Below are 26,646 nucleotides of genomic sequence, written 5' to 3' on the forward strand. Positions count from 1 at the left end.
ATAAGACACCGGTGTGTCCGCTATAAAAATAGACTTTGACTATTGGCCCAGATCATCCGATATTCAAGAAAGAGAAAAAAAATTACGATTCTGACCGGATATTTTGCGCTGCTTTGGTGAGACTCTTAGCTCTGTTTACATTGTCCTCTTGCTTTTTGTAAATATAACATTTATTGAAATAGGCTATAGCAAATAGGAATATAGGCAATTTACTACCCTGTGGTCTGATCCAATTCTGATCGGAGTAATTGTTTGATATTGTGATTTTTTTACTGAAATCTATATATTCTGGTTGTCCAATTTTTGTACAACTTTTTAAACCAGGCAAGTGGACAAACCTTAAGGTCGAGCCTTGGAAATGGTAATGGCCCTACATCTACAGTTTCTTCACTCTGTCCAGATTCATAACCGTAGAGATTTTTGCTAATTTGGACAGCGAGGAAACATAATCAATTTAAAGTGAGTCGCTCTTGACCTCGGGGTAGACTGAATGCGGCACTCCTGCGCTAATGATTTTGTCAGGGTTTCCCAACTGCCGGCCCACGGGCCCTCAATTTATTTGTAATTATATTCCGATCCCCTGACCATCCACTCAAGAAAAAATCGTCCTGCGGCTGATTCTAGTTGATGATCCCTGATTTAGTAGAATATACAATAGAAAAAACTGTTGAATTAGTCATGCTATGCTTCCTTTCCATATTTCTCCGTAAAGCTGATAAAAGAAACTCCATTTATAACAGGCCATGTTGGTACAACAGAAATGTTATACGGCACCTTCTTGTTGGCACAACAGATATTCTCTCTCTTTTGTACTGCTTGTATTTACTTCCTCTGTTTTAGCAAGAAAAGCGGGGCTGTTCTCAGATCTGTTTGTACTGTCTTGCCAAATCATATGGTCATTGTCATGCCAAACATGGTAGCCTACCCACGAAAACATTTCCTTCACTATTACTCACACTTGGGTCTCTGGAGTGGCGCAGCGGTCTAAGGCACTTAGTGCAAGAGGCATCACTGCACTCCCTGGTTCAAATCGAGGCTGCATCACATCTGGCTGTGATAGGGAGTCCCATAGGGTGGAGCACAATTGGCCCTGCGTTGTACGAGTTTGGGCGGGGTAGGCCGTCATTGTAAATAATAATTTGTTCTTAACTGACTTGCCTGGTTAAATATATAAATAATATTCTGGCTTCATTAGAATTTTGGACCCACTGTCTTTACACATCAATCATGCCATTCTGTACTGTATGTCTTTACAATATGAAACCAAACACATTCTGAAACTGAAAATAATTGAATAAGTGTTTACCCTGACAATATAGTGTATTTGAATGAAACTACCGGTATTAAGTATATTGACACATCCACTGTATACCTAAAGTATTGTGAATAGTATGAAAGCATCACTTGGTTTCATAAGAGCAGGTCACCTGTTTCTGTTCTTTACTTTTTCTCTCTTTATGGTCTAAACCCATCTATTGTGAATAAAGGGGTCACCTTACGATCCAATGCACTACACTACTTAACAAGCGAGTGCCATTGTCCATGTTTGACATGAGATCCTGTGTAACATCAGTGGGCTTACGGGAAAGACACACACCTCACCTCTGAGGAACTACAGGGAACCTCACGCTACTGATCTAAAGTGGGTCGTTCCACCAATCCGTTGCCTTTTGAGAAGTGTGACTTGGTCACCTAATTTGTACATTCTGTTATAAAGTTGAAATTTTCAACTTCATAAAAACACATTTTCCCATCTGAAGAGGTTAAATACCTAAGAATACTATACTAAATGCCTATTAATTAACAGGGTCGACCGTGACAGGGTTGACAATTTCAATTCCATACATTCCCTTGTGACAGGGGGAATGGAAGCTTGTTGTGAATCACAGGGAGGTGCAATTGAATGCAAGTTGGGTAACAGGGTTGACGTGTTATTGCTTGAGCAACTCAATTTTCCACCACAAAACACCCCAAAATTGGCCAAAAAGAGTATAACAGTATCTTAAAATGCTTCTTAGATTGATGACACCGGACACATAAGTTTGTTTTAGTATTTAATTGTAACTTAGAATAACATTCCCTAATGCACCTGGCGTAAGCTATCTGAGACTTTCTAAAGAATGGTTATACATGGCAGACATAGAAAACAGCTATGGATGCGGAAAGCAAACCACCTTCTTTAGTCAATACTGCCATCTTTTGGTAAACATAAATAAACCAGGTTACTACATCCCCCATTTAAAGCTAATAACCCAACTTAAACATTTTATGATTTTCTCATAATCACATGCTATTTTTATATCACGTTTTTTTCTCGAACATGATCTCCCTTATGATCTAAAATAGTCTGGCGGACGTATCTCTAATAGAGCGTCTCAGAGGTGGTGTAGCTGGTGCCACCAGCACTTCACCCCCTGATGGTGAAACAAAGTCCTTTTGTGGAGACTTCACAGGAGGAGGTCATCCCGGAATGGTCTCAGGAAGTTGAGACTTGTTGGTCTCAGGTTGTTTGTCCAAATGCAACCCTGGGGAACGTTCCAATGTCCTGTCCTGCTTGTGGAAGCATTGATCCATGTCCACGGATGAAACTGGAATTTGAGCTCGGTTCTGATCCACGTCTCCTTAGTCTTTGTCCACTGCTGATGATCACAGTATAGGATACTTGTCCTGAGCAATCCTCAATTGTAGCTGGAATCCATTTAGGACCAAACCCATAGTTTCTTGTGTAGACATCTCCAGGTGAGAAACTTCTGAGTGTGGCTCTGTTGTCGTGATTCCGTTTTTGATTCCATTGCTTTTGTTGTATTTTCACTTTCAGGTCTGGCCTGATGAGATCCAGGGTTGACCTTAACCTCCTTGACGTCAGCATTTCTGCAGGTGACAACCCAGTTGTAGCTTGAGGAGTGATCCTGTAGCTAAACAATAATCTGGACACCTTTGTTTCAATGCTGTCCCCTTGCATCTTCCTCATCCCCTCCTTCAAGGTCGGAACTGCACGTTCTGCTAATCTGTTTGAAGATGGGTGAAAAGGGGCCAACATTATATGCTGAATTCCATTTTGTTTCATGAAACTTGTGAATTCAGTGCTTGTAAAACAAGTAGCATTGTCGCTAACCAACATCTGAGGCAATCTCATGACACTGAACTTCTCAATCGTAATGTGCGATGTTGACGTGTTCATGGGGTAAAAATCCAGCCACTTTGAATGAGAATCAATTAGCACAGGAACATTTTCCCTAGGAATGTTCCAGCGTAGTCCACATGTAGTTGTGTCCATGGTTGTTCCGGCCATTCCCATGGATGTAATGGCGTGGTGGGGGGTGACTTCCTGTTACTCTGACAATCTGTACACAGGGTAACCTCATTTTCCACATCCTGGTCCATCTTTGGCCACCAGACGTATGACCTTGCTAGGTCTTTCATTCCCGACATACCTGGATGTGATTGGTGCAACAACTTCAGTAGCATACCCTGCCCTTGTGATGGGATTACTACTCTTGAACCCCACAGAACACACCCATCTCCAACACTCAAGGCCAAGCGACGAGCGTAGTAAGGCATGATCTGAGGCTCTGTCACAGTAGGCCACCCTTTCAGGATAAATTCATGCACTTGTGATAATGTCACATTCTTTGAAGTCCATTGCCTGATTTGTGCTGTGTTCACCGGTGTGTCATCCAACACATCGATCATCAAGACTTGGTCATTTTCTCCTTCCTGAGCGATGATTTGTGGAACAGGCAACCTACTCAGAGCATCAGCATTCCCATGGTATCTACCTGGTTTGTAAATGATTCTGTACACGTGGGCCCTGAGCCACACAGCACAACGTTGAACTCTTGAAGAGACCATTTGTGATACTGGCTTTTGTTCATGGAACAGAGAGATTAGAGGCTTATGGTCCATTATTTCACAGTACACCTTCCATTCCTGATTTTTAGGATCAAATGGTGGTAGCGAGCCCATTGTTGCCAAAGCCATCTTTTCCGATTCTCTCTCCCCTCACACAGTCAATAATTTATCCTATCCGTATCCAGGGAATCAATCCTTCCAAATCTTCCACCGCTCACCTGAGTCTCACATCCAGCGTCGCACGCCAAACACTCCGTTGAATTCGTGGCAAACAAGTTCATAGCAGTCCTCCAAAGTCATCCTTGTCGCCAAATATGTAGTATCTTAAAATGCTTCTTAGATTGATGACACCGGACACATAAGTACATTTTAGTATTTAATTGTAACTTAGAATAACATTCCCTAATGCACCTGGCGTAAGCTACCTGAGGCTTTCTCAAGCATGGTTATATATGGCAGACAGAAAACGGCTACTGATGCGGAAAGGAAACCCGTCTATTGCCATCTATCGGTAAACATAAATATACCAGGTTACTACAAAGCTCACCTACTTTTTTGTATTTTTTTGTAGCTCTTTTTCGTGGTATCCAATTGGTAGTTAGTCTCATCCCATCGCTGCAACTCCTATACGGACTCGGGAGAGGCGAAGGTCGAGAGCACATTGCTTCTTGACACAATACCCGCTTAATCCGGAAACGAGCCGCACCAATGTGTCAGAAGAAACACTGTACACCTGGCAACCATGTCAGCGTGCATTGCACCCAGCCCGCCACAGGAGTCACTAGTGCACAATGGGACAAGAGCATCCCTGCAGGACAGACCATCCCCTAACCCAGATGACGCTGGGCTAATTGTGCACCGCCCATGGGACTCCCGGTCGCGGATGGCTGTGACAGAGCCTGGACTCGAACCAGGATCTCTAGTGGCACTGCGCCACTCGGGAGGCCTCTACTTTTACACTATGATTTGACTATTAGATGTTAAATGTTTCTTTTGAGAATTTTATTTATATTTTTTTATTTAAAGTTTCACCATATTAAAACAAGAGAAACTTGGAGAAATGTTGGGTTTAAGTGAGTTAAAATCTTCCTAGAAGTCACAGAGGATGCACGGAGAGACATTTTAGCACTAGTTAGTCAGATTTATTGAATTTTCCATGTGGTCTATACTAAAGGGCACTTAATTTAATATAACAGGCTTTTAAAATTCAATATTGATGCACAATTTCTACTTAAAATATCAAAGGGATGCAAAAGGCACTCATTTGGTGTAACAACCCAGTTGTTAGTGCTTGAGTTGAACTATGACTAATGACACTGTCCTCTCCTCCCAACACTTTGTTGATGGGACAACCTTTCCTCATATCGTAGATTCAGAGATGCAAGTCCAAGAACTCTCACTCTCTCTCCCCTCCCTCCCTCTTTCTCTGTCTCACTCTTTCCCCCCTCTCTTTCTGTCTCTCTCTTCCCCTCCTTCTCGCTCTTGCTCTTCCCCTCCTTTCCCCTCTCTGTCTCTCTCTCTCCCCTCCCTCCATCTCTCTGTCTCTATCTCTCTTCCCGTCCTTCCCTATCTCTTCCCCTCCTTCCCTCTCTCTCTTCCTCTCCGTCCCTCTCTCTTCCTTCTTCTCTCCATGCTCGCTCACATGATGCTGGCTGTGTGACTTATGCAACGAGACAGACAGACAGACAGACAGCTGGGGGTGAGGGACAAAAGCTTTTTCAAACCAGCACAATGAGTCACTGCGATTAAACGTTCTTTGTTGTGTGAGTTTGACAGTATGAGTGCCTGGCATGCATGGTGCACAACATGTTCCAGACAGTGTACTGTAAGAGTACAGAGAAGAAACATACTTGGAAATCGCTTTAGTCCTGCTTGGTTATTGAGAACAGGTTTCAATTAGTAGTTTTTGTAGTTTTGCAGCACCTGCAATTCTATCAGATATTTCATTATTGATACTCAAAGGGCTGTAACAGGCCTTAGCGACCAATGTTTAAGCAGTAAATTTTTTTCCACAGACGCAACAAGAAAGAAGGATGTGCTTGCTTTAGATTGGGCGTTTGACGTTTCTGAAGTTATGACGCAGTGTGTCTAAATGCAGTTACAGAGGGTAAGAGGTGAATGTCAAGCAGAGAGACAGAACAAAGGCCAGGGCATAATGGGTGTGTATTTTTTTAATTCTTGTTGTTTTTTTCTCCTAACAGGAAACAATATTGACTTCATTTCAAAGGGCCTAATACAGAGCTTGGGCTAGGTTTCCATTGGTTACTCTCACACCATACACACAGACACACCCATTAGCCTACACATGAAATGAATAGATCGAATGTGAAATACATTTTTGAAGTTTTATTGAATTCTCCATGTGGTCTATATGAAAGGGCACTTCATCTAATACAACAGGCTTTCATTCTTAAAAGTGTAACTGTATTACAAAAACAAATGTAATATTGAATTTGGCCTTTACTGCTATAGCCAATATAAACTCATTGAATAACATTCATAAATGTTAAAAAATACCTGTAAACAAATTCATCGTAAGGAATAAGGTTTGGAAGCATTTTCACTTTTCATGTATAGGCCTATACCGTTAATATTCCTGATTTGCGTGCTTTCAATCTTAGTTTTGGATATAAAACTCATAGGTTTACACAGGCAGCCTAATTCAGATATTTTGTGAGTTAGGCTGCCTGTGTGAACATAGCCAATGAGACACATCTCCCAAATTACATTTTTCATTCTCTTAAAGAGAATGTTCTAACAACCTGTCTGAACATCATTCAAGGCACGCTACCTTATGCCCTTATTCAACCTGATGACTTGAGAGAGAGCAAGAGGGAGACCAACAGGTACCCTCCCTCTTTAAGATAATTAGCTAGGCAATCAATTAGTCATTGTACACCTGTGTTTTTCTAAAGTGATCTACCCTTCCACTCCACACACTCTGTCAATGAGGCCAGTGTGTATGGATGGACTTCTAATCAAACCAATGTTTATGAAATGACCATCATGTGAAATGATAATGAAACATGCGATCAGCCCTGGTTAAAAATCAATGCAAACATGTAATGTCCGGGGATATTCGCAGGTAAGAAACAAACTATTGTCTATATAGTTGATGGTCAAAAACGGTTTCATCTTAATAGTTGTAGGCCTTAGGCCTAGTATTTCCTTATATATTAATTGCCAGAAATACAGGCACGGTGCACACAGAGAGCCAGTAGCATGGCTCATCTCTCCAGTGTTGATGGTTTGCCAACAAGAAAACAAAAGAGAGTTGGGGCTCGCTCACTTTTAATGAAGAGATAAGTTAAGCGGAAAGATATTGGACCTGACAGATCTGTAATCAACAGATTACTTATACAGGACCGTATTACACAATGGAGAAGAGGGGAGCAGGGAAAGAGAAAAAAGGGGACCACCCGCCCTTCTTCCTCTCTTTCCCTTTCTCTCCATAGTTCAGCTGTTAAAGCGCCAACCAGTACAATCAACAATCACTGAGTGACCATTCATTGCCACTCTCTCCATCTCCAAGCTCCCCATCAACACAGTTTCCCTGTATGGAATGCTCTTGTCATCACTCAGAGAGAAACTGTACAACCATCATGGCTCCAGAGATGAATCTGGGCTGATCTGTCAAACTGCGGTTTAGGAGACGCTTACCAATCGAACGCAGTAAGTTACTGTACTTTCTATTTGTGTTTCCTAGCCTGGGAATCGAGTCTGTTTTTGCTTTAGCCAACTCCTCCCTGTGTTCATTCATTGCCATGAAGAGTTGGCTAAGGAGCTCTTAAAATCTAGGTCCAGGCGATGTGTTGTCTAGACCTTTTGGGGGGAAGGGACGGGTTGAGATGCATGTGAAATATTATAGTCAATCTGATTGGTATGACCAGTAGTGTCATTCATGTTCATACATTATTGTGGAGCATTATTTAATTCAACCCAAATGGCAGCCAAAATGTAACCATAAGTTCTTTAAGCACCAATCAGTACAATCAACAATCACTGAGTGATCATTCCATTTTGACTTCTAAATATTTCATTGTGTTTATTTTTGGCACCACTTATGTTATTAATGACTCAAAGATGGAGGCGTGGAGTCAAAGGATTATATGGGTAAAAATAGCTGTGTTATTATTATTATTATTATAGGTAGCCTAAGTCATGCTATGCCTCCTTTCCCTATTTCTCCGTAAAGCTGGTAAAAGAAGCCCCATTTATAAAAGGGCATGTTGTGACAACACATGTTGTCTGGCATCTTCTTGTTGGCACAACATATCTTCTGTACTGTTTGTATTTACTTCATCTGTCTTAGCAAGAAAAGGCTGGGTGGTTCTCAGATCTGTTTGTAGTCTTGCCAAATCATATGGCATCTCAACACAGTTTCCCTGTATGGAATGTTATTTCCATGACTCAGAGAAACTGTACAGCCATCATGGCTCCAACGATGAATCTGGGCAGATCTGTTAAACTGTGGTTAAGGAAAAGCTCACCAATCAAATGCATTAAGTTACTGTACTTTATATTTGTGTTTCCTATCCTGGTAATATAGTCTGTTTGTTCTTCAGTCAACTCCTCTGTGTGTTCATTGCCATGAAGTTGGCTACAGAAGCACCAGGCTATGTGTTGTCTACACGTTTGTGTGAAGGGACGGGTTGAGATGCATGTAAAAGACTATAGTGAATCAGACTGGTGTGTATGACCAGCCTCACTCATGTTCACACAGTACACTATTGTGGACCATTATTTAGATCAACTTAAGTGACGACAAAACTGTAACCATAATATTTTGTCACTTATGTTAATGCCTCAAAGGTGTGTAGTCAACAGAGGATTATATGGGTTTAGAGTGAACAAAGCCTGTCGGTCCTGGAAAGAGCAGCGATTATGTAGACAGACGGGGACTTCTTGATTGACTTGGTCATGGTTTCATAGATTGACTGGAGGAGTTTTCTAAACTTATTTTTTGTATTTTTCCTGTTCTTAAAGGTGGACAGCATTCCCTTTTCATAGAATTGGGTCAGAAAATGGACATCATTGTGCTTCTATGAACCAATGAATATGTTAGGGTAATGTACAGGAAGTCAATGTTCCAAAATATTTGCTATCCAGTCCTCTAAATGCCACTAAGAAATCCCCATAAAGTACTGTACTGTTGAATGACTCTTTTGTCTTCTTTATTGAACCTCTTCCTTGCAACATAAAATTATTGAATTTCCTAGACAATTGGCAATAAAGTATTGGAATGTAACATAACAAAGCATGACTTTCATTCTGTCCTGTAGACCTATCATTCATTCATTGTCACTTGTCCTACATAGTTGTACTATAGTGTGGTGGTTAAGGGCTCTCTCTACTCTCCCCTTGTCAGGTGAGAACCTTGATGACTCTACTACCTGTGGATGAGGATGCGGTCTACACTATCTCTCTGTGGAGGAGAAGGGGAGGGCAGGGGCCTGAGAGCCCGGGTAGGCAGGATGAAGAGACTGCTGTGCCTTCGACACACCCACCGTGTGGACGTCCTGACGGACATGGAGCCGGGGCTTTGGCTGAGGCGCTTCCAGCTGCTGGAAACAGAGGTCACTGAGGTGAGTTGGTGAAAAGGTGATGTTTGCCCTTTCGTTATAGCTAAGGGCCAAAGAGAGTGGAGTGGGTTGCATTGAGTGTCAATGCGTAGACAGACCTTTAATCCTCTGACTCAGTATTGTGTAAAGTACCTATCAAATGGTAATGTATTAATTTAGGAGGTTAGATTTGGTGGCATGGTGTTTCCCCCTTCCAGTTAGGTAAAGAGTTGCTTGAGTCTCTGTGTAGAGGCTGAAGGGTTTGGTCTGACTGATACCCTATACAGTTATTGTGCATACACATTTGAGCAGTCAGTTAGCTTGGTAGCTCCATTAAAACCATATAAATGTCAGGTATTAGACCTACAGGGACTTGGCAAGTGAAACCAGTGAGTGGGAGCCTCCTGAATATGACATGAAAACACTTTTCTTGTGTCAGAATATCCAGTTGCCTTACTTTTGGAAGCTTCCTCTTACCAGGATTGATTTATAAGAGCCTGACATCTCCAGTGACGTCAGTTGTAGAGCTAGGGTTGAGATTTATAGGGGCCAGCTTTACTGTCTAGGTTAGGTTACTGCGTAAATGGTAAGAGGGAGGGGTCATCACTGTGCTGTATAACAACTGTCATTTACCTCAGTGTGCGGTGGTTTTACGTCAGAGCAGATGTTGTTCTCATGTAGGCTGCTGCCTTTTGTTTCCTTTTTCTTCAGTAGTTTGTGTTGTTGAACACAGTAGCTATTTTGACACTGAGGAGGAAGGAAGTCCACCAGGAAGTGTCTGTCACTTCTGAAGCATGCTGGTTTTAACATGCCTCTTCTGATAAGGGCTATCATTTGGACATGTCCCACAGTTGTAAACCGTATTTCATACCAACAAAAATATTGTTCCAAAAAGACAGTTTACTCATGTCATCGATTATACAAAATCGAGATGAATTTGTTATGAAGTCATCTAATCGGACAATTGTTGTGCGTTGTTGTGAATTCACTGTGTCTCATTAACGTTAATTATTCACCCTGCCCCCTCGGCTACCCCTCTCATTCTCTTTGTGCCTCTGGACTGGCAGAGTGTGGCATTGGATGGCCATGGTTCAGATATTCAGAGGAGAGGGGGGGGGGGGGGGGGACTCATTAAGCAACAGTTACCCATTCTCCCCTTTTGAAACCCAATGTTTGCTAATGAGGGGGGTTTATAATAGAAGCCGCCATTGATCAAACGCCATCTGCTGAGCTAGAGATGGTTGACACTTTATCATTGGGCGGTCAAGGCGCTTTCTCATTGGGACAATTTAGGGATAAAAGTAGATTAGACTACAGTGAAAATTTTATATTCAGATATGAGTACACTTGTCCGCCCTGAGACTGAAAGGTTGGGAGGTCGATCTCTGGCCGAGTCATACCAAAGACTGTAAAAACGGTACCCGATGCGTCTCGAGTGGTAATCAGAATAAAGGAGATATGTTGGTGGTAAGGCCCTGCGATAGACTAGTGTCCTGTCCAGGGGGGGTACTTGTACATTAAGCTGCCTCACACTACAGAAACAGGAGATAGGATCCTGCTATATGAGCTGTTCGTTCTGGCTCACACAAGTCAAGGCTATAAGAACATTGGGACTATAGAGCTACTGTTCAGCTCAACAGAAACCCTACATGTTTCTCTTCACCAAATGATAAATATGGTCTGCTTCTAAGTCATTTTGGAACTTTCAGCCAGCCAGTAGAAAAGGACAGCAACAGGTGACACTGGCTTGAAACACTCAATAGGAACAAAACAGACTTGTTTTTCTGTGGAATTTCCAACCATGCCATACCTCCTACAGACACCATGGTTTGAGAGCAGTCCTGAGAACTGTCCCGACTGGATTTTAGAATAGTGGCAGTAAGGTATGAAGGAGATACCAGGAGCAGTCACCTGAGAAGCACATGGTTCTTGCCTGAATAATTCTCTCAGAATTTTCTCAGACTCAGAATTCCCAAAACACTAATAGCAAAAAGCTCATACTGTACCTAGAGAATAGAAAGTGGATTAATGCATTTAAGGGAAAAAGGCAAATGTTCCCTTTATGGCTATAGTAGGCCTACAGTAATCAGACATCATTTATACCTACAAAGATGGTGCAAATGTTTGTTTATTCCATTGTTTTAAATTATTTTAATTTGCCTAAATAATCAAAAAAACATTACAAGTGTGAAAGTTGTGAATGACATGGCCTGTTACTGTCAGTTTGTGACACTGCTATCACCAAATCTGTTGACGTAAAAGCGCGTGGTATCGAGATTTCCGCCCTGCCTTCACCTGCTAGTACAGCCTCTGCTCTCGCGCTCAGGTGCAATCAGTCACTGCGACTTGCACAGAAACCGGCTGTCGCACAGCTCACAGCGAAGCTCACACAGACAGGCTGTGTAGCGGCTAGGCTATCGAGTTTGAAGTCTGCTTAGAAGTATATTCATCTATTATTGTCGTTTGAGTTGATACAGTATACAAAATATACTCTATATTATTATACGAAATTCAGAATTGTTATTTTGGTCGGATCAGCGACATCCCAGGTAATTTGCGGAACTAGGCTACTGGCCATCCAATAATTTATTTCGGTCCCTCACGGATTACTTCATTGGAATATCAGTATCTACCAGCAGCAAAACAGAAGAAATGGCTCCCTAAACTACTGGAAACTTTACCTTCTTTCATCAACTAAAACGACTGGGAAATATGGGGAAATGGCGTTTGTCCATGGTATTAGTTTTACTTTTATTCATTGCTTACTGTACTTCTTTTGAAATGTCTCTGTTCTTTTAGGCTACTTGATCTACTTTTGTCGCATACAATCAATTAATTACACAGCCTTTTATCCTGTGAGATTTTACTATTTAAAAAAAACAATAGCCTAAAATAATTAAACCTTCATAATTTTTCAAATAGTTAATACATTTACTGACAAAGCAAAGAATCAAAATTATTATTATAGGACCATATTGTGATTTTTCCTCCTAATATTATTTTGTTTTTCATATAGTGTAATCACAACTTTAACTCAATATTGTTTTCAAGATTTCATATTTTGGTTTTTATGTAATTTTTTGATTATTTTGAAAGTGCATTTGTGTGTATGCGTTCACACACCAGACAGGGACAGAACATTGAGGTTGCCTATTGGTCCAGACCAGTGTACCATGGAGAGTTATCAACAAAACTTGCATGTCTGGCATATGGAGGACACAGATATGGAGGGCACAGTAAATAGTGGCGTTTGTTCTCGTTCCCTCTGCAGCCAGCCAGACTCCATTAGGTGTTGTATAATGACAACAAAACAGTCATTTGGAGCCTGTCAATGTTCTTTACGACAGACTGTGGATATCGACAGGCTTTTAGTGGCTGTGAATAGCATCAACCAGAGACAGATATAGGGAGAGTTTGGACGTTGCCAGCTATATGACTCAGATCCAACATGTCTGACCGCGTGGAAACTTCCTTGTTTCCTCATCCTCTATTTATGGCTTGATTCTCCATTGTGTGTCAGTGGGATACTAGCTAGAATCTTCACCCTAGAAGTTATTATATGGAATTCATGGGCTCTCTCCAGGGACTGAGAACTGCTAGATGTTACTGAAATGTGTTACTCCGATTTTGTTACCGACGTGAACAGAACTCAGAGATACTGAGAGGTACTGTAGTGCTCTCCAGTGCATGGGTAGGCAGGCCCCATGGATACAGTGAGTTCTGCTTTGTCTAAAAGCTACAGGTCTGGGTAGGGTCTTCTGTCTACCTACCCAGTCGGGTCAAAGTCTAGGGGCTACAGAGCTGGTAGCACCACACCCTACCCACTCTACACTCTGCCCTATCAGTGAAACTGAAACCTGATCCTCTGGTTACATGGTGAGGGTATAACCTCTGTCTAGTCTATGGGATGTTGGGCTAATGTGGGCGATGTGGATCTCCTTCTGTATGTCAGGAAGTGTGGATGTGTGTCAAATGGCACCCTATTCACTATATAGTACACTACTTTTGACCAAGGCCCATAGGGAATAGGTTGCCATTTGGCCATAGGGAATAGGTTGCCATTTGGGATGTACCCTTTGTGTGAAATGGTGTTTGGTTGGTTTTAACACCATACGTCGGCGTCTTCTTCAAAAGAGAAGGAAATGCCATGGTATTTTTTTGCAATTGTATTTATTTGACCATTTTAATAGCACAATTGAACAACACATGGATGCAATGCATTTAAAAAAACGTTGAGAACTTAAACGTATTTCCATTGTGGTTCTCTTTGATGGAGATTGAATATTATCTTTACTTTGCTCTGGGTGATGGAATGGGAGTTGATGTAGTATAGCTTGAGTGGAGGGAGCAACGATGTTGCACATGTCTTGCTAAAAACGTTCCACATTTTAGACATACAGGTCTATAACTAGCAAGTATACATTTCAAAATGTATAATGTGCTCTCATACCAGTCAGATGGGATATAATCATACAGTATAGGAAATTCCCCTGTTGCTGAAAACATGCCACACATGCCTAACCTTCTCACTTAAACTGCTCATTGCCTGAATGCTTTGAATGTGAAGATCTCTACATTTGTTCTGGTGGTGTTTGTGTCACAGAGCATGAGGAAAATGTAGGCCACTTCACTGCCGTTGAAGTTGAACGTCTATGTGAATTTAGTAGGACCGGCAAACCCATTTTGATTAATTCTGTGTGTTATGGCACTTTTGGCTAATGTCAACAACCCTTAATGTGCAATTACTATTATATTGAAGTCTCACCTCCACTGCCTTTGTCTCCCACCAGGACCCAGTGCAGGAGTGGGGGGAGGAGGTGGAAGAGGGTGCCGTGTTCGGCATAACGCTATGTAGGGAGCCTGTGCTCCCCAGCCCCTCCACCCAGGACCCCTCAGAGCCTCTCACTATGTCCCAGTCGACTCCTTCGGCTTTCAACTTCATCCAGTACCACACAGTGAAGGTAAAAGCACTTTGAGAGAATGAATGATCAGAGAGAGATGTGGAGAAGGACAGACTGGGGATAGACAAAGGACAAGAGAGGCGGAGAAAGGGAAAGATGTAGGGAGAGGGAGACAAGCATTTTGCGACAACTGCTAATGTAAAAAGTTAATAATGAATAAAGTGGATTTGTATTTGATTGAAGGTGCGTCGGTTGAAAGCGGGGACCCTGGAGCGCCTGGTAACCCACCTGCTGGACTCAGAACACCAGGAATCTGACTATGTCAGAGTGTTTCTGTCCACCTACAGAACCTTCACCACCACCAACACACTCATAGAACTGCTCTTCCAGAGGTGAGACACAGAATAGGATTTCATGGTGGTTGTTGTTTTTTGTTGTTATTCAGAGCAACATGCATTTAACCCAAATGTAATTCAGTATGTGGCACTGTGCTGTTGCTCTTCCAGAGGTGAGATGGTTACAGAGATTATATGATGCTATGTTACTTCTGAATGTTTTGTGATATGATCATGTATTTAGCAGACACTTACTGTTAAGATAATTTTTACATGCATGTGTTTTTGTAAGTAGGAAAAGTCATTGAAAACAGTTGACTAAAGACATCTTGTGAAGTAAACCCTTGAGTCTTGCCTGGAGTCCTTGGCCTAGATAGGACCCATACAAAATGACCTGAATTCTTATCAGACTAATAACCTCTGACTAACCTCTGACTAATCTCCGAGGCTGCACTTTGGTTGCACCTCTTTCAAAAATATTTGGAAGGCATCTGGCATGATGTAGGACTACCAGTCTAATGTTGTAAGTCTTTCCTAGTTTGAATAATTCAGTTTCACCCCATACATATTTGTGTGATGTTGTGGGAGGCGTCAGTCACTCAGTTATGAGTTTGCCTAACCGGTTCCTAATTACCTACCACATGACGGGTCCAACAAGAATGTCTAAAGACTCCTTTTTAAAAATGCTGCCTCATAGGTTATTCATAATATTTTATGCAAAAATAAATAATAAATAAAACTGAGGTTTTCCAGATATCATAGTTGGAGGATTCCTGCATCTCCTGTTTATTCCCTCACGATATCCAGGAATTCTCTAACTGGGATTTCTGGAAAATCTGGGAGCCTTATTCTGTGATATTGTATTGAACTTTTCTGAGCTATCGACTAGTAAGACCCTTTACCAGTTCAGTAGTTAGCCTTTTACTGCAGTTTAATGCTATCTGCTTTGACCTATGACATTTAGAACCCTAGAGATAATGATTAATTGGTTGTTAAGCAGTCATCCTCATTTCTGCAGTGCTGGTAGCAACAGGCTTCCTTATGAAACTGACGTCACCATATGCTAGCCCCAGGGCACATGGATTGTAATTGACAGCAATGGGCTTTCCGCCGAAGGTCAGGTCTCTGTAGTTTATATGTTAGTAAAGGGCTTCTCTTGCTTGTCAGATTCATGGTGTGGGAGGAGAGTAGCAGAGGGCCAACTATTTCTTTGACAAAGACCATGTTGGTCAAAACATTGCTTTGTACCCCTAAATCCCTTGTAGGAGCAGTAACCATTGAGCAAACATTCAGGTTTTTTCTAAGTACTGCATGTCTCTATTTCCATAGGGATGATATGATTGCCAACCTGGACAACACAGTCTGCCCAAGGAGGTATGAGGAACTTCACTCTCTCAACTACTTCTGCAATGTCTTCTTACCATAAAACACCCTTGATATTAATCACCCCCCCTCCTCCAGCACCCTGGTGCCCCTGATCAGAACTTGGCTAGAGGAACACAAGGAGGACTTCAGGGAACCCCCTCGGCACCCCTCCCTGAGGCTGCTCTGTTTCCACCTCCGCCACCGCCTCGCCTTCCGTCGCCTCGCACAAACAGCTGAGACGCTGCTCAAGAAGCTCCAGGAAGAAGGTTGGTAGCATTCAGTAAGGCAAACCGTAGAAAAACGTTTTTCAACAGAAATCAAACTCTGGGTTTATATTGGACAAATGTAGGTAGTACCTCGCTGTTTCAAGTTTTTATGCTTGCCCCTTTCTCTCACAAGCAAAAAACTGCATCCTACCTCACCAGTAGAAGTCTTAGAAGTTGTGATTTTGCTTATTTTCTTCCTAGATCGCATTAGTCTGCATCAGTCTTCACCAATAGATAATAGTGATTGTCAGCAGAAAGTGGAGGGGTCAGGAGAGGAGGGATCAGGAGAGGAAGTACCGAAGGAGGTGACTGGAGACTTTATGGACTTCCCTGTCATAGAAGTGGCAGAGCAGCTGACACAATTGGACGCTGTAAGTGTTAATCATCTTTATGACCCAACCCTTTCTGTTCAATCACTCCGCATGAATGACAAAGCTTACAAAGTGTATTTCCCTCCTTCCTATAGGACCTCTTCATCAAGGTGGTCCCATTCCAGTGCCTGGGCTGTGTCTGGTCTCAGCGGGACAAGAAGGAGAGCCGCAACGTTGCGCCCACCGTCCGCGCCACCATCGCCCAGTTCAATGCTGTCACCAACCGGGTCATCACCTCCCTGCTGTGCTCCTCGTCAACTTCTCCGATCTCTGTCGCCTCCTCAACCCCGAGTCCGTCTACGGCCCCTAGCTCCCCTCTCCTCCCCCACACCAGCCCCACCCTCAGGGCCAGGGTGATAGAGCGGTGGATCGCCATAGCACAGGTCAGCAAGTCCAGATGGTATACAAAGAACATATATTTATCTACATGTTGAGATCTTTGGAGACATGTTTAGCTTAATTTGTATTTTTTTAGATATTTAGGAAAGCAACAGGAAAACTGTTTCTTAAGTGGCTAAATGTAGGCATTGTGTTCGGTCCTGCCCTCTGTAGGAGTGCAGAATGCTGAAGAACTTCTCCTCTCTGAGAGCCATCCTGTCAGCCCTGCAGTCCAACGCTGTGTACCGCCTCAAGAAGAGCTGGGCTGCCGTCAACAGGTGAGATATGCAGAGGCACGGTAGCAGGTTTACATTTTGTCAGCCAGGGTAAGTTCTCAGACCCAGATTTACTCTACTTCTGAACTGAAAACCACTTTGATATTCTTCTTTGAGTGGAAAGCAACCCTGAATATGGTGGCTGAGATGCATACTGCACATTTCTGAAAACTGACAATTAATTTTATTTTAGGGATTGTATGGCCTGTTTCGACCAGCTGTGTGAGACGTTCCCAGATGAGAACTGTGTTCTGACCAGCAGAGAGATCCTGGTGGAGGTAAGAACCACAGAATAGAACCAAAGAATGGTAGTGGTTAGAGCGTTTGGCCAGTTACCAAAAGGTCGCTGGATCGAATCCCCGAGCTGACAAGGTTAAAAAAAATTCTGTAATTCTGAACATGGCAGTTAATCCACTGTTCCCCGGTAGGCCGTCATTGTAAATAAGAATTTGTTTTTAACTGACTTGCCTAGTTAAATAAAGGTTCAATTAAAAAAAATAAACACAATGGCACCACAACCGTAGAGTTCAACAGTAAGAACACCACTTAAAAATACATTTTCCATCTGAGTAGCAACATTTACTGTTCTACTCAGGTGGAAAAAGCATTTTTTTTTTCATTTACATTTTAGTAATTTAGCAGATGCACTTATCCGGAGCAATTAGGGTTAGGTGCCATCCTCAAGGGCATGTTGACAGATTTTTCACCTAGTCAGCTCAGGGATCCGAACCAGCGACCTTCCAGTTATTGGCCTAACCCTCTTAACTGCTAGGCTACTTGCCGCCAGCTAAATGACTGATATGGGTGTTAATACAGTATAATGATAGGGCTGTTATCATATCGGAAGTGTACACTTCAGAACAAAAGAGCCATTGTACTTTATACTTTGGCCACACAATCAAATGGGGTCAGTGATATCCGATAGCACTGTCTATCATATTATATTCACTTTTACTTGTTGGCTTTGTAAACGGCCCACATCTAAAGGTGGTGTATTCAATATGACTGCCAGTTTCGGGCTGGGCACACTGAGTCACACCGCATTGACTGAACTCACACACGCCTCCGGGTAAAACTAGCAACATCTATTACCAGGCGGAGGTGACTTGGTATGTGTTGATTTCCAGAGGAGGCTGGTGAGGGGAGGATGGCTCATAATGGATGGAATGGAGTTAATGGAATGGTATTAAGCACATGGAAAACCAGGTGTTTGATACAATTCCATTAATTCTGTTCCAGCCATTACTATGAGCCCGTCCACCCATTTAAAGTACCACCAGCCACCACTGGCTGATTGTCTGAAGAAGGGTGTGTGCTTGGGTTTTATAGGTGATTCAATCTCAGCCTTATCATGACGGGGGACAACCAATCAGACACCACACCCAATAATAACTAGAACTAAGTAGTTAATTAATAACTTAACTATGTACTGCACTCACTGTACAAGGAAGTATTATAGAACAGCTATTTGGCTTGCAATGATTGCCCCACCCATCATATATCAAACTCCATGTACTTGTTTAAGCCCAAAACAAGTAGATGCAGGTAGTGTGACTGAATAATGCACGCTATTTCAAGCACTCATGTGTAGGAACCTTTTAGAGGACTTTATTGATTCTTGGCTAATGGATGGCAATTGATTGATTTTTCCGTGCCCATTTTATACCAAGCCTAATGTGACTGTTGTTTTTGCTGTTCTTTAGGATGGCAGCCAGCCGGATGACAACGCCGCCCCCAAGTCACCCCAGCTGTGTCCCATGTCTAAACAGATGGTAAGACTACTTCCTGCCCGTGGTTTAGGTGTTCTAACATGATCTGGACTGAAATTATAGAACTTCTGTCTGAGCACCTACAGTATATTGTATGAACAGCTAGAATGCTGATAATATTCAGTTACTGTCCACAACAATCGTGCGAATCCATTCAAATCGGCCGACATTATGTGGCTTCCTTATTCTTTGACTTTGGACCACAGAGCACGAGATGCGTGGAGAAGACTAAAATAATACTGTTAGCTCAGCAAACAAGTCTCTTCCTAATACTTTAGAGCGAAAAGAGGAAGTGAGGTAGGAATACCCCTTAATGGTCCTGACCCGTCCTAGTTTCGACTTCTCTGAAACAAGTTACATGCAGCCTCTGTCTGTGATACTGGATGCTTCCCGAATGGCACCCTATTTTCTATATATTGCAATACTTTCTGGTCAAAAGTAGTGCACTATTTAGGGAATAGGGTGCCATTTGGGTTACACAGTGATTCTCTAATATAGATCTCTCTCCGTTCCAACCTTCCTCCTTTTAATTTCCATCCTCTCGTCCAGTGGAAACTCTTAGTCAGCTCAAATCACAACACTTGTCTTTTGCACACTTTAATGACACTTGAATTTACGTTGTACAAAGTTAACTTAACTTAGACCCTTTTTAGTCATTGTGGATCATCATCAGGTCAATGTTATATAAAGGTTAGGTGATGATGATTCTGTATAAACACAATCGCTGTGAACTGTTTTATGACGTACCATCCCATTGTCCTTCACACAATATAAACTATTTACATTGTTTAGAACGTGTCCCAATGGCTCCTTATTTAGTGCACTTCTTTTGACCAAGGCTCTGGTGAAAATTGAGTGCACTGTGCAGGAATAGGGAGCCATTTGGGACGAGTGTATAATCTAGGATAGGCTGCTGTATGACGTAGTGTCTTATCGTCCCTCAAAAAGAGCCCAACCAGTGGTGTAGTCCCCTACCTGGGCACCTACCTGACAGTCCTCACCATGCTGGATACTGCACTCACAGACACAGTAGAGGTGAGATCACAATTCTAATATCTAACCCAATGTATTCAATACGAGTGTGGCTCTGTGATGTGGCCTTCCTAGACCTTTTGGTGGTCAGAACATCCCAACTTTTCACTCCTATTTATATGACCCACTTTCCTTGTCTATTATTTGTCTGCATTTACAATGGTCTGATATGAGCTCATTTCAATCCTATTTGTATCCCAATTCACAGGGTGGCCTCATTAACTTTGAGAAACGTAGAAGGGTAAGTGTCACCCCCTAGTGGCTTTTGGTTGCATTTCTTTTAATCTCAGTAACCATACAGTACTGTGTGTGGGCTGTATCATGACATTCTCTCCCTCCCTCCCTCTATCAGGAGTTTGAGATCCTGTCTCAGATCGGCCAGCTGCAGGCGTTCTGCTCCTGCTACAGCCTCCCGGTAGACAAGACCATCTCAGCCTGGCTGCAGAACCACACCATGCTCAATGACCAGGAGAGTTATGAGCTGTCCCGTGCTCTAGAGCATCCGGTCGACCCTTGTCCAAACTCGCCCTCTTCCTGGAGCCAGCGCCTGCTCAACAAGAAGCTAGCCTCGTAAGTCTGACCTTCCAATGGCCAAAATGTCAAGAATCCTTTCTGACATAAATGTATTATTTACCCCGTGCCACCCAAATACAATACTCCACTGTGTTGTAGCAAGGCTGGGTACCAGTCTTTTTCTAGCTAACATTCCACTCCTGTCATCTCTTTGTCTTCAGCCAATGACAGGAGTATATTTAGTGATTTAATGGGGATCCTAATAAATACAGAATACACTCCTGTCATTGGCCAAAGACTATGTTAGGAATATACTTTATCTATTGAGGGAAAAGAAGTAGCAAGAGTCCTGCAGGTTTTCCCAAACAACAGCAGATGCTCTTGGAGGGGAATAGTCATTGAAAAGCTAAAGGAAAAATTATATCTACAAATCGTTAAGTGGTGGTAAAAAAAATCAAAGCAGGCACTCGTGTGGGTTTGAAAGTTAAAAAGCCTTTGTGTGGGCTACAGCATTATTAAGACACACCAGCGCATATTGGCTAATGCCTTCATCAGGGTGTCTGTCTATACCTCGGCTCTATTGAACATGTGAGTGTTTTTGAGGTATTTGTGAGCACTTTAATGAACTTTACATGTTCATGTGTGTGTAGGTTGCTGTCGGGCACTGATGTCTCCAGCAGAAAGACCCATTCAGACCAGCTCAGTGTGTCGTCATCAGGCTCCAGTGGTTCTGAGATGGAGGATCTGTCCTCACCACAGCCATCTCCCCTCAGAGTCAAACTCAAGGTAGATAACCATGTCCAGGATTCAATCAGATCTGGGTTCAAATATTTGATTTCTTTCAAATATTTTTTTGCGTTTTGATTGAGCCATTTGGGTGGTGTTTGCACTTTGGGTAGTATTCTATTGGTTCCAATGTGCCAGGCAAGCTCAATAAAGCACAGCTAAAATACTCTTTGAATCCAGGTCCGAAGTTATATGTTGACCTTGTTTATGTATAACAGTTATTAGCCAGTTAGCATGGATCATTTATTATGCCTCCTCTCCCAGTCTCTGTCAGGCTCCCTCCACAACGTGTCTGAAGGCCTCTCCTCCAACACCACCTCCCCCACTCCCTCCAACGCCTCCTGCAGCTCCTCCCAGCCCGACCTCTCCTACTCCTCTACGGCCATGAGCCCTGACTGCTCTTCCTCCTCCTCCTGTTGCTCCTCCTCCTCCTCTCCTCCGTGCTCTAAGCCCGTCTATAACAAGCAGGTAGCCGACTCCTGCATCGTGAGGGTGAGCGTGGAGTGCGGCAACAACGGCAATGTCTATAAGAGCATTCTGGTGAGTGAACTCTAACAAATACTCCCTTAAAGTGCCCCAATGTATATCTCTCTCTTCACTGGTTAGGGATGGTAGTTGATTTTCTAGGTTGTAGTAGTAATAATAATTGGGATTTCCACCTCCATAAGAGTGTACACTTGAAGCAGCTTATGTCCAGTGTGTTCTACTAACCTTGCCTCTCTGGTCCTCTTGTCCAGCTGACCAGTCAGGACCACACTCCTCAGGTGATCCAGAGGGCCCTGGACAAACACAACCTGGAGAACATGAGCTGTACAGACTTCAGCCTCACACAGCTGCTGTCCCAGGACAAAGGTGAGCGCAGTCAGAGTAGGAAAGAAGCTTACTCTCCCTTGTCTCCTTTCTTCCTCTGCACTTTTAAACTACATTTTGTATTGTGTTCACCTCTGTTGTTGATCAGTACAGATAAAGGAGAGGAGACAAGGAAAATAAACCACCATAGTCTATTGAGATACACATTTGGGGTCTATGGCACTCAATATAATCCCCATACAACCCATACTGATCTATATATTCCCACCAGAACTCCAGATCCCTGACAAGGCCAACGTGTTCTACGCCATGGCCACCTTGGCCAACTACGACTTTGTCCTCCGCCAGCGCTGGAGGAGCCACAGCAGACGCCTGGGCACTTCTTCTAGCCCCGGGGCCCAGGGCAGGGGACACCTTGCCAAGTAGACAGCACCACAGCTCCTCTGCCTAGTCTGGAGGGAGAACTACAGCAATAGAGAAGGGTGGAAGTGGAATTGTGTCCCACGGGAACCATGGCGTATTCACTGTAACTGAGCTAGCTGCTAATGCTTGGTAGAAATGCACATTTAAGCCTTTCATTGGCCACAGCCTGAGAACTTGCATTGTGAACACCATTATGAAGCTTCTGCACCAGGACGTGGTTGACTCATCATTGGAAAGGAGATTATTTTGATACTCATGGATTCAAGGATGGGACTAGATGTATTCCAGGAGGTTCAATATTGAAGGATGGAAAACCAATAGAGATAAATATGCCAAGAGGTGCTGTTTTGAGGGGATAAGTATGTGGAGATGGAGTACTCAGAGATTGAAACTGAAACAGGTGAGTTGAAGTAACGAAAGCAGACATTTTGTGGCCTTATATCCACTTCGGTGGATTGAAGCCATATGGATGTCAATGGAAGACATGAGAAATCAACCACAACCATTTTCTACACAAGACTAACACCAGCTAATGTCAACAAATATGCTATGGCACTTTAGAATGTTGACCAGTGTATCGAACCAACACTCCAAATGCTCTGCATGTCATTAATTTAGCTCCGAACAGCAAAGACTATTATCAACACAAGGGACTATGCATCTACTTATTTGTGAAGAAAAGGAACAAGGAGGAAGGAAATCGCCCTTCTCCAAATAGGTGTGTTATCTTCCAACATAAAGGGCATGCAGGTCATTGACCCTGGATCGATGGAAGTGTCCAACATGATTGAGTGGGGGGTGTAGGTCTCACATAATGATGCAGTCCGTATGTGCTGAGGGGATGACCATTCACATGGCCCACACCCCTGGGTACGCGGTTCTAACATTTCAGAAAGTGAGGAAGGAAAGGTGCATTTAAGTATTGGAGCAGAATGTGTTCTATAGGCTTTAGATATACATACATATACATATATATACATATACATATATACATACATACATACACACACACACACACACACACACACACACACACACACACACACACACACACACACACATATATATACATACAGACCGAGACAAAAATGAATAACAACAGTAGATATGATAGTGTTATTAGCAATATGTATATAGACCAGATCGTTTCAGTAATTATTCTCAGTGCTATGTTGCATTTCAGTGTTTCAGCTTTGACAAATTATAAAGTGATGTTATTTGTTTGTAATTTTTATGAGTCTGAATTGTTCAATGGAGGGAGGGGACAGTGCAGTGCCTGGTAAATGTACATTATGGTTAATGTCTTAACTATAATAGGAAGATGGCACTTTAAGTCTCTTATCAGACTGTTTATTTTGAATGTCAAATGAAGGATATAAAGAGTGTACAGAACATTAAGGACTCTTTCCAACACTGACCAGGTGAAAGATATGATCCCTGATGTCACCTGTTAAATCCACTTCAATCAGTGTAGATGAAGGGGAGGAGACAGGTTTATGGCTTTTTAAGCCTTGAGACAATTGAGACATGCGTTGTCTGTGTGCCATTCAGAGGATGAATGGCAAGACACACAATTTAAATGCCTTTCAACAGGATATGGTAGTAGATTGCAGGCACACCGGTTTGTGTATGTCAAGAACTGCAACGCTGCTGGGAACGCTATCGACACCTTGTAGAGTCCATGCCCCAACAAATTGAGGTTGTTCTGAGGGAAATGGAGGTGGTGCAACTCAATATTAGGAGGGTGTTCTTACTGTTTTGTACACTGTGTTATTCTATACATGACTACAGGCTTTCTGAAGAAATGCAGAAAAAGAGAGCGGAGGAGGGAGAGGGTTTCCCACAAACAATGTCTGATAACCCCCCCCCCCCCTGGTTAAAACAGGCCCATTTGATTTCAGTGGGGACATGACTACATGAGAATGACATTGAATGTGGATGTTGAAAGACACAGAATGTGATGGTGTTATTTATGGTGAATTCATTACCGGTGTGAGGGCAGTGGGTGGTTGGTGAATGTGGGTATTGCTGATAGTGTTGTGAAGTGTAGAACTGTTTACAAGTCAGATGGGGAGACAACAGAGAACAAGCATGAATTGACCTTTTTGTGCTGCTTAAGATTTAGCTGAAACCCCTAGTGTTTTATTCGGAGAGACATTTGTCGTGTGTGTACATTTTACTAAACTTGTGAGGACCAGAAGTCCTTACTAGAATAGTAAACCAACAAAACTTCAGAGAAGTGAGGATGTTTGGCCGGTCCTCACTTATAAAAAGGCTATTTTAGGGTTGGGGTTAGGGAAAATAGGATTTTGAATGGGAATCATTGTTGGTCCCCAAAACGTCCTCACGAGTATAGTAAGACATAGTTGGGTGTTTTAATTCAAGCACTTTTCTCTCAATGTCACTGTTTTAAACTATGGGATATTAATTAATAAAGATTATACTCAACTCATGTTGACTTTGCATTATATCTTACACACTAGTCACCTAGTCCATGCTATTTGTCACCTAGTCCATGCAAAAAATATAGCTTTATTTTACATGATATTTGTGATAGGGTAGGAACATTAGTTTTGGTCAGTCTTTCCACTGGGACTAAATAGGGAGGGACCGGTTAAAAAGTAAACAAAAGCGTCCCTTAGACGTATGCAGGTGAGCATTTTTGTACCTGAAGTTTGTAGAGACTGTGTGGTGTCGTTGCTATGCTGTGTCTGAGAACCATTTGGAGAACCATGCTGTTTGAAGAAATGTTTTGGGTGTGGTAAGGTAATTCCACTATGTGTTTACTTCGATTGTTAGTGTTTTTGTTTATTGAGTTTGACAGACTAATGCATTATTTATTGCTTTATTAAAATGTTGCTTTAATTAAAATGCCTTACTGTCACTGCAGTAGTATCTTTGTTTGAAGTGTATTCTGTTTTATAGAGATGTGATATTGAACCTGTCCTCCATTGAAATGCAGTGGCTGACTGAGCTTTGAATAAATAATGTATGACATTTGAGCAATGCTCTTTCTCGCCACATGGTGGCACTACAGTCTGAGTGGAACTATGAAACCGATAGAGCTGGCCGGTGTCAAGGATTGTTTGACAAAGAGCCAAATTCTGGGTCCGGTTCCGGCCAGCGGTCCGCTTGTTGAGGAGGGAGGGGTGTTAGGAGACTGGTCTGCTGATCTGCTGACTCCAGTCTGTATTTCAACCACTAGTGGGCAGAAGAGCTTTATACAGTCTATTGGAGACAAAGAACAATGAAGAGAATGTAAGACTGTTCCAAATCCATTTCAACACCACTGGAATGTACATACACTGAGTTCACAAAACATTAAGAACCTGCCCTCAGAACAGCCGCAGTTCATTGGGGCATGGACTCTACAAGGTGTTGAAGGCATTGTCAAGTTTGCTGGATGGCCTTTGGGTGGTGGACCGTTCTTAATACACACAGGAAACTGTTGAGCGTGAAATCCATCAGCGTTGCAGTTCTTGACACAAACCAGTGCGCCTGGCACCCGCTACCATACCCCGTTCAAAGGCACGCCGATCATTTGTCTTGCTCATTCTCTCTCTGAATGACACACACACAATTTCTCAACTGTTTCGAGGCTTAAAAATCCTTCTTTAACCTGTATCCTCCCCTTCACCTACACTAATTTGAAGTGGATCTAACAAGTGACATCAATATGGGATCTTAGCTTTCACCTGGTCAGTCTGTCATGGAAAAAGCAGGTGCTTTTAATGTTTTGTACACATGAAACTATAAATCTTGAAATGTGCACCATTCACAGCCTTATCATTGTGCTGCCTAAACAAACGTCAACAGACAGGCACACCACAACCCCATGAGGGAATGTGAAGTGCTCTGTGATCCAACCACTTTGTTCAGCACTGGCTGTTCTTTTTAATTGTACCAGAGAGGACAGACTGAAACAGGGCGAGTCTGGATTTTACTCATGTTTTCTAAAATGGCCTACGGCAAACACAGCCTTAGCATTAAAATGACCAATACACCATGT

At 42.6% G+C, this 26,646-nt stretch overlaps 1 protein-coding gene across 3 annotated transcripts; it reads left to right on the plus strand.

Moving 5' to 3' along the window:
- The first annotated feature begins 7,197 nt into the window (after positions 1 to 7,197).
- Positions 7,198 to 25,526, plus strand: rgl3a (ral guanine nucleotide dissociation stimulator-like 3a). 3 transcript variants are annotated; one of them, XM_055906987.1, is made up of 19 exons: positions 7,198 to 7,524; positions 8,839 to 8,918; positions 9,221 to 9,437; positions 14,204 to 14,374; positions 14,558 to 14,706; positions 15,979 to 16,023; positions 16,111 to 16,280; positions 16,482 to 16,651; positions 16,747 to 17,034; positions 17,204 to 17,307; positions 17,498 to 17,582; positions 19,008 to 19,076; positions 20,022 to 20,108; positions 20,314 to 20,346; positions 20,458 to 20,675; positions 21,269 to 21,404; positions 21,669 to 21,944; positions 22,142 to 22,256; positions 22,486 to 25,526. In XM_055906987.1, exons 3-19 carry the CDS (start codon positions 9,252 to 9,254, stop codon positions 22,638 to 22,640), a joined length of 2,457 nt encoding a protein of 818 aa, XP_055762962.1. In that variant the 5' UTR covers positions 7,198 to 7,524; positions 8,839 to 8,918; positions 9,221 to 9,251; the 3' UTR covers positions 22,641 to 25,526. The 3 variants fall into 3 exon arrangements, with proteins under 3 accessions (XP_055762962.1, XP_055762961.1, XP_055762963.1); XM_055906986.1 differs by lacking the exon at positions 8,839 to 8,918 and having other exon boundaries at positions 7,199 to 7,524; XM_055906988.1 differs by lacking the exons at positions 7,198 to 7,524; positions 8,839 to 8,918; positions 9,221 to 9,437 and adding an exon at positions 11,765 to 12,149.
- Positions 25,527 to 26,646: the final 1,120 nt, after the last annotated feature.

Source organism: Salvelinus fontinalis, chromosome 40 (genome assembly GCF_029448725.1).
Source record: "Salvelinus fontinalis isolate EN_2023a chromosome 40, ASM2944872v1, whole genome shotgun sequence".
Taxonomy (NCBI): Eukaryota; Metazoa; Chordata; class Actinopteri; order Salmoniformes; family Salmonidae; genus Salvelinus; species Salvelinus fontinalis.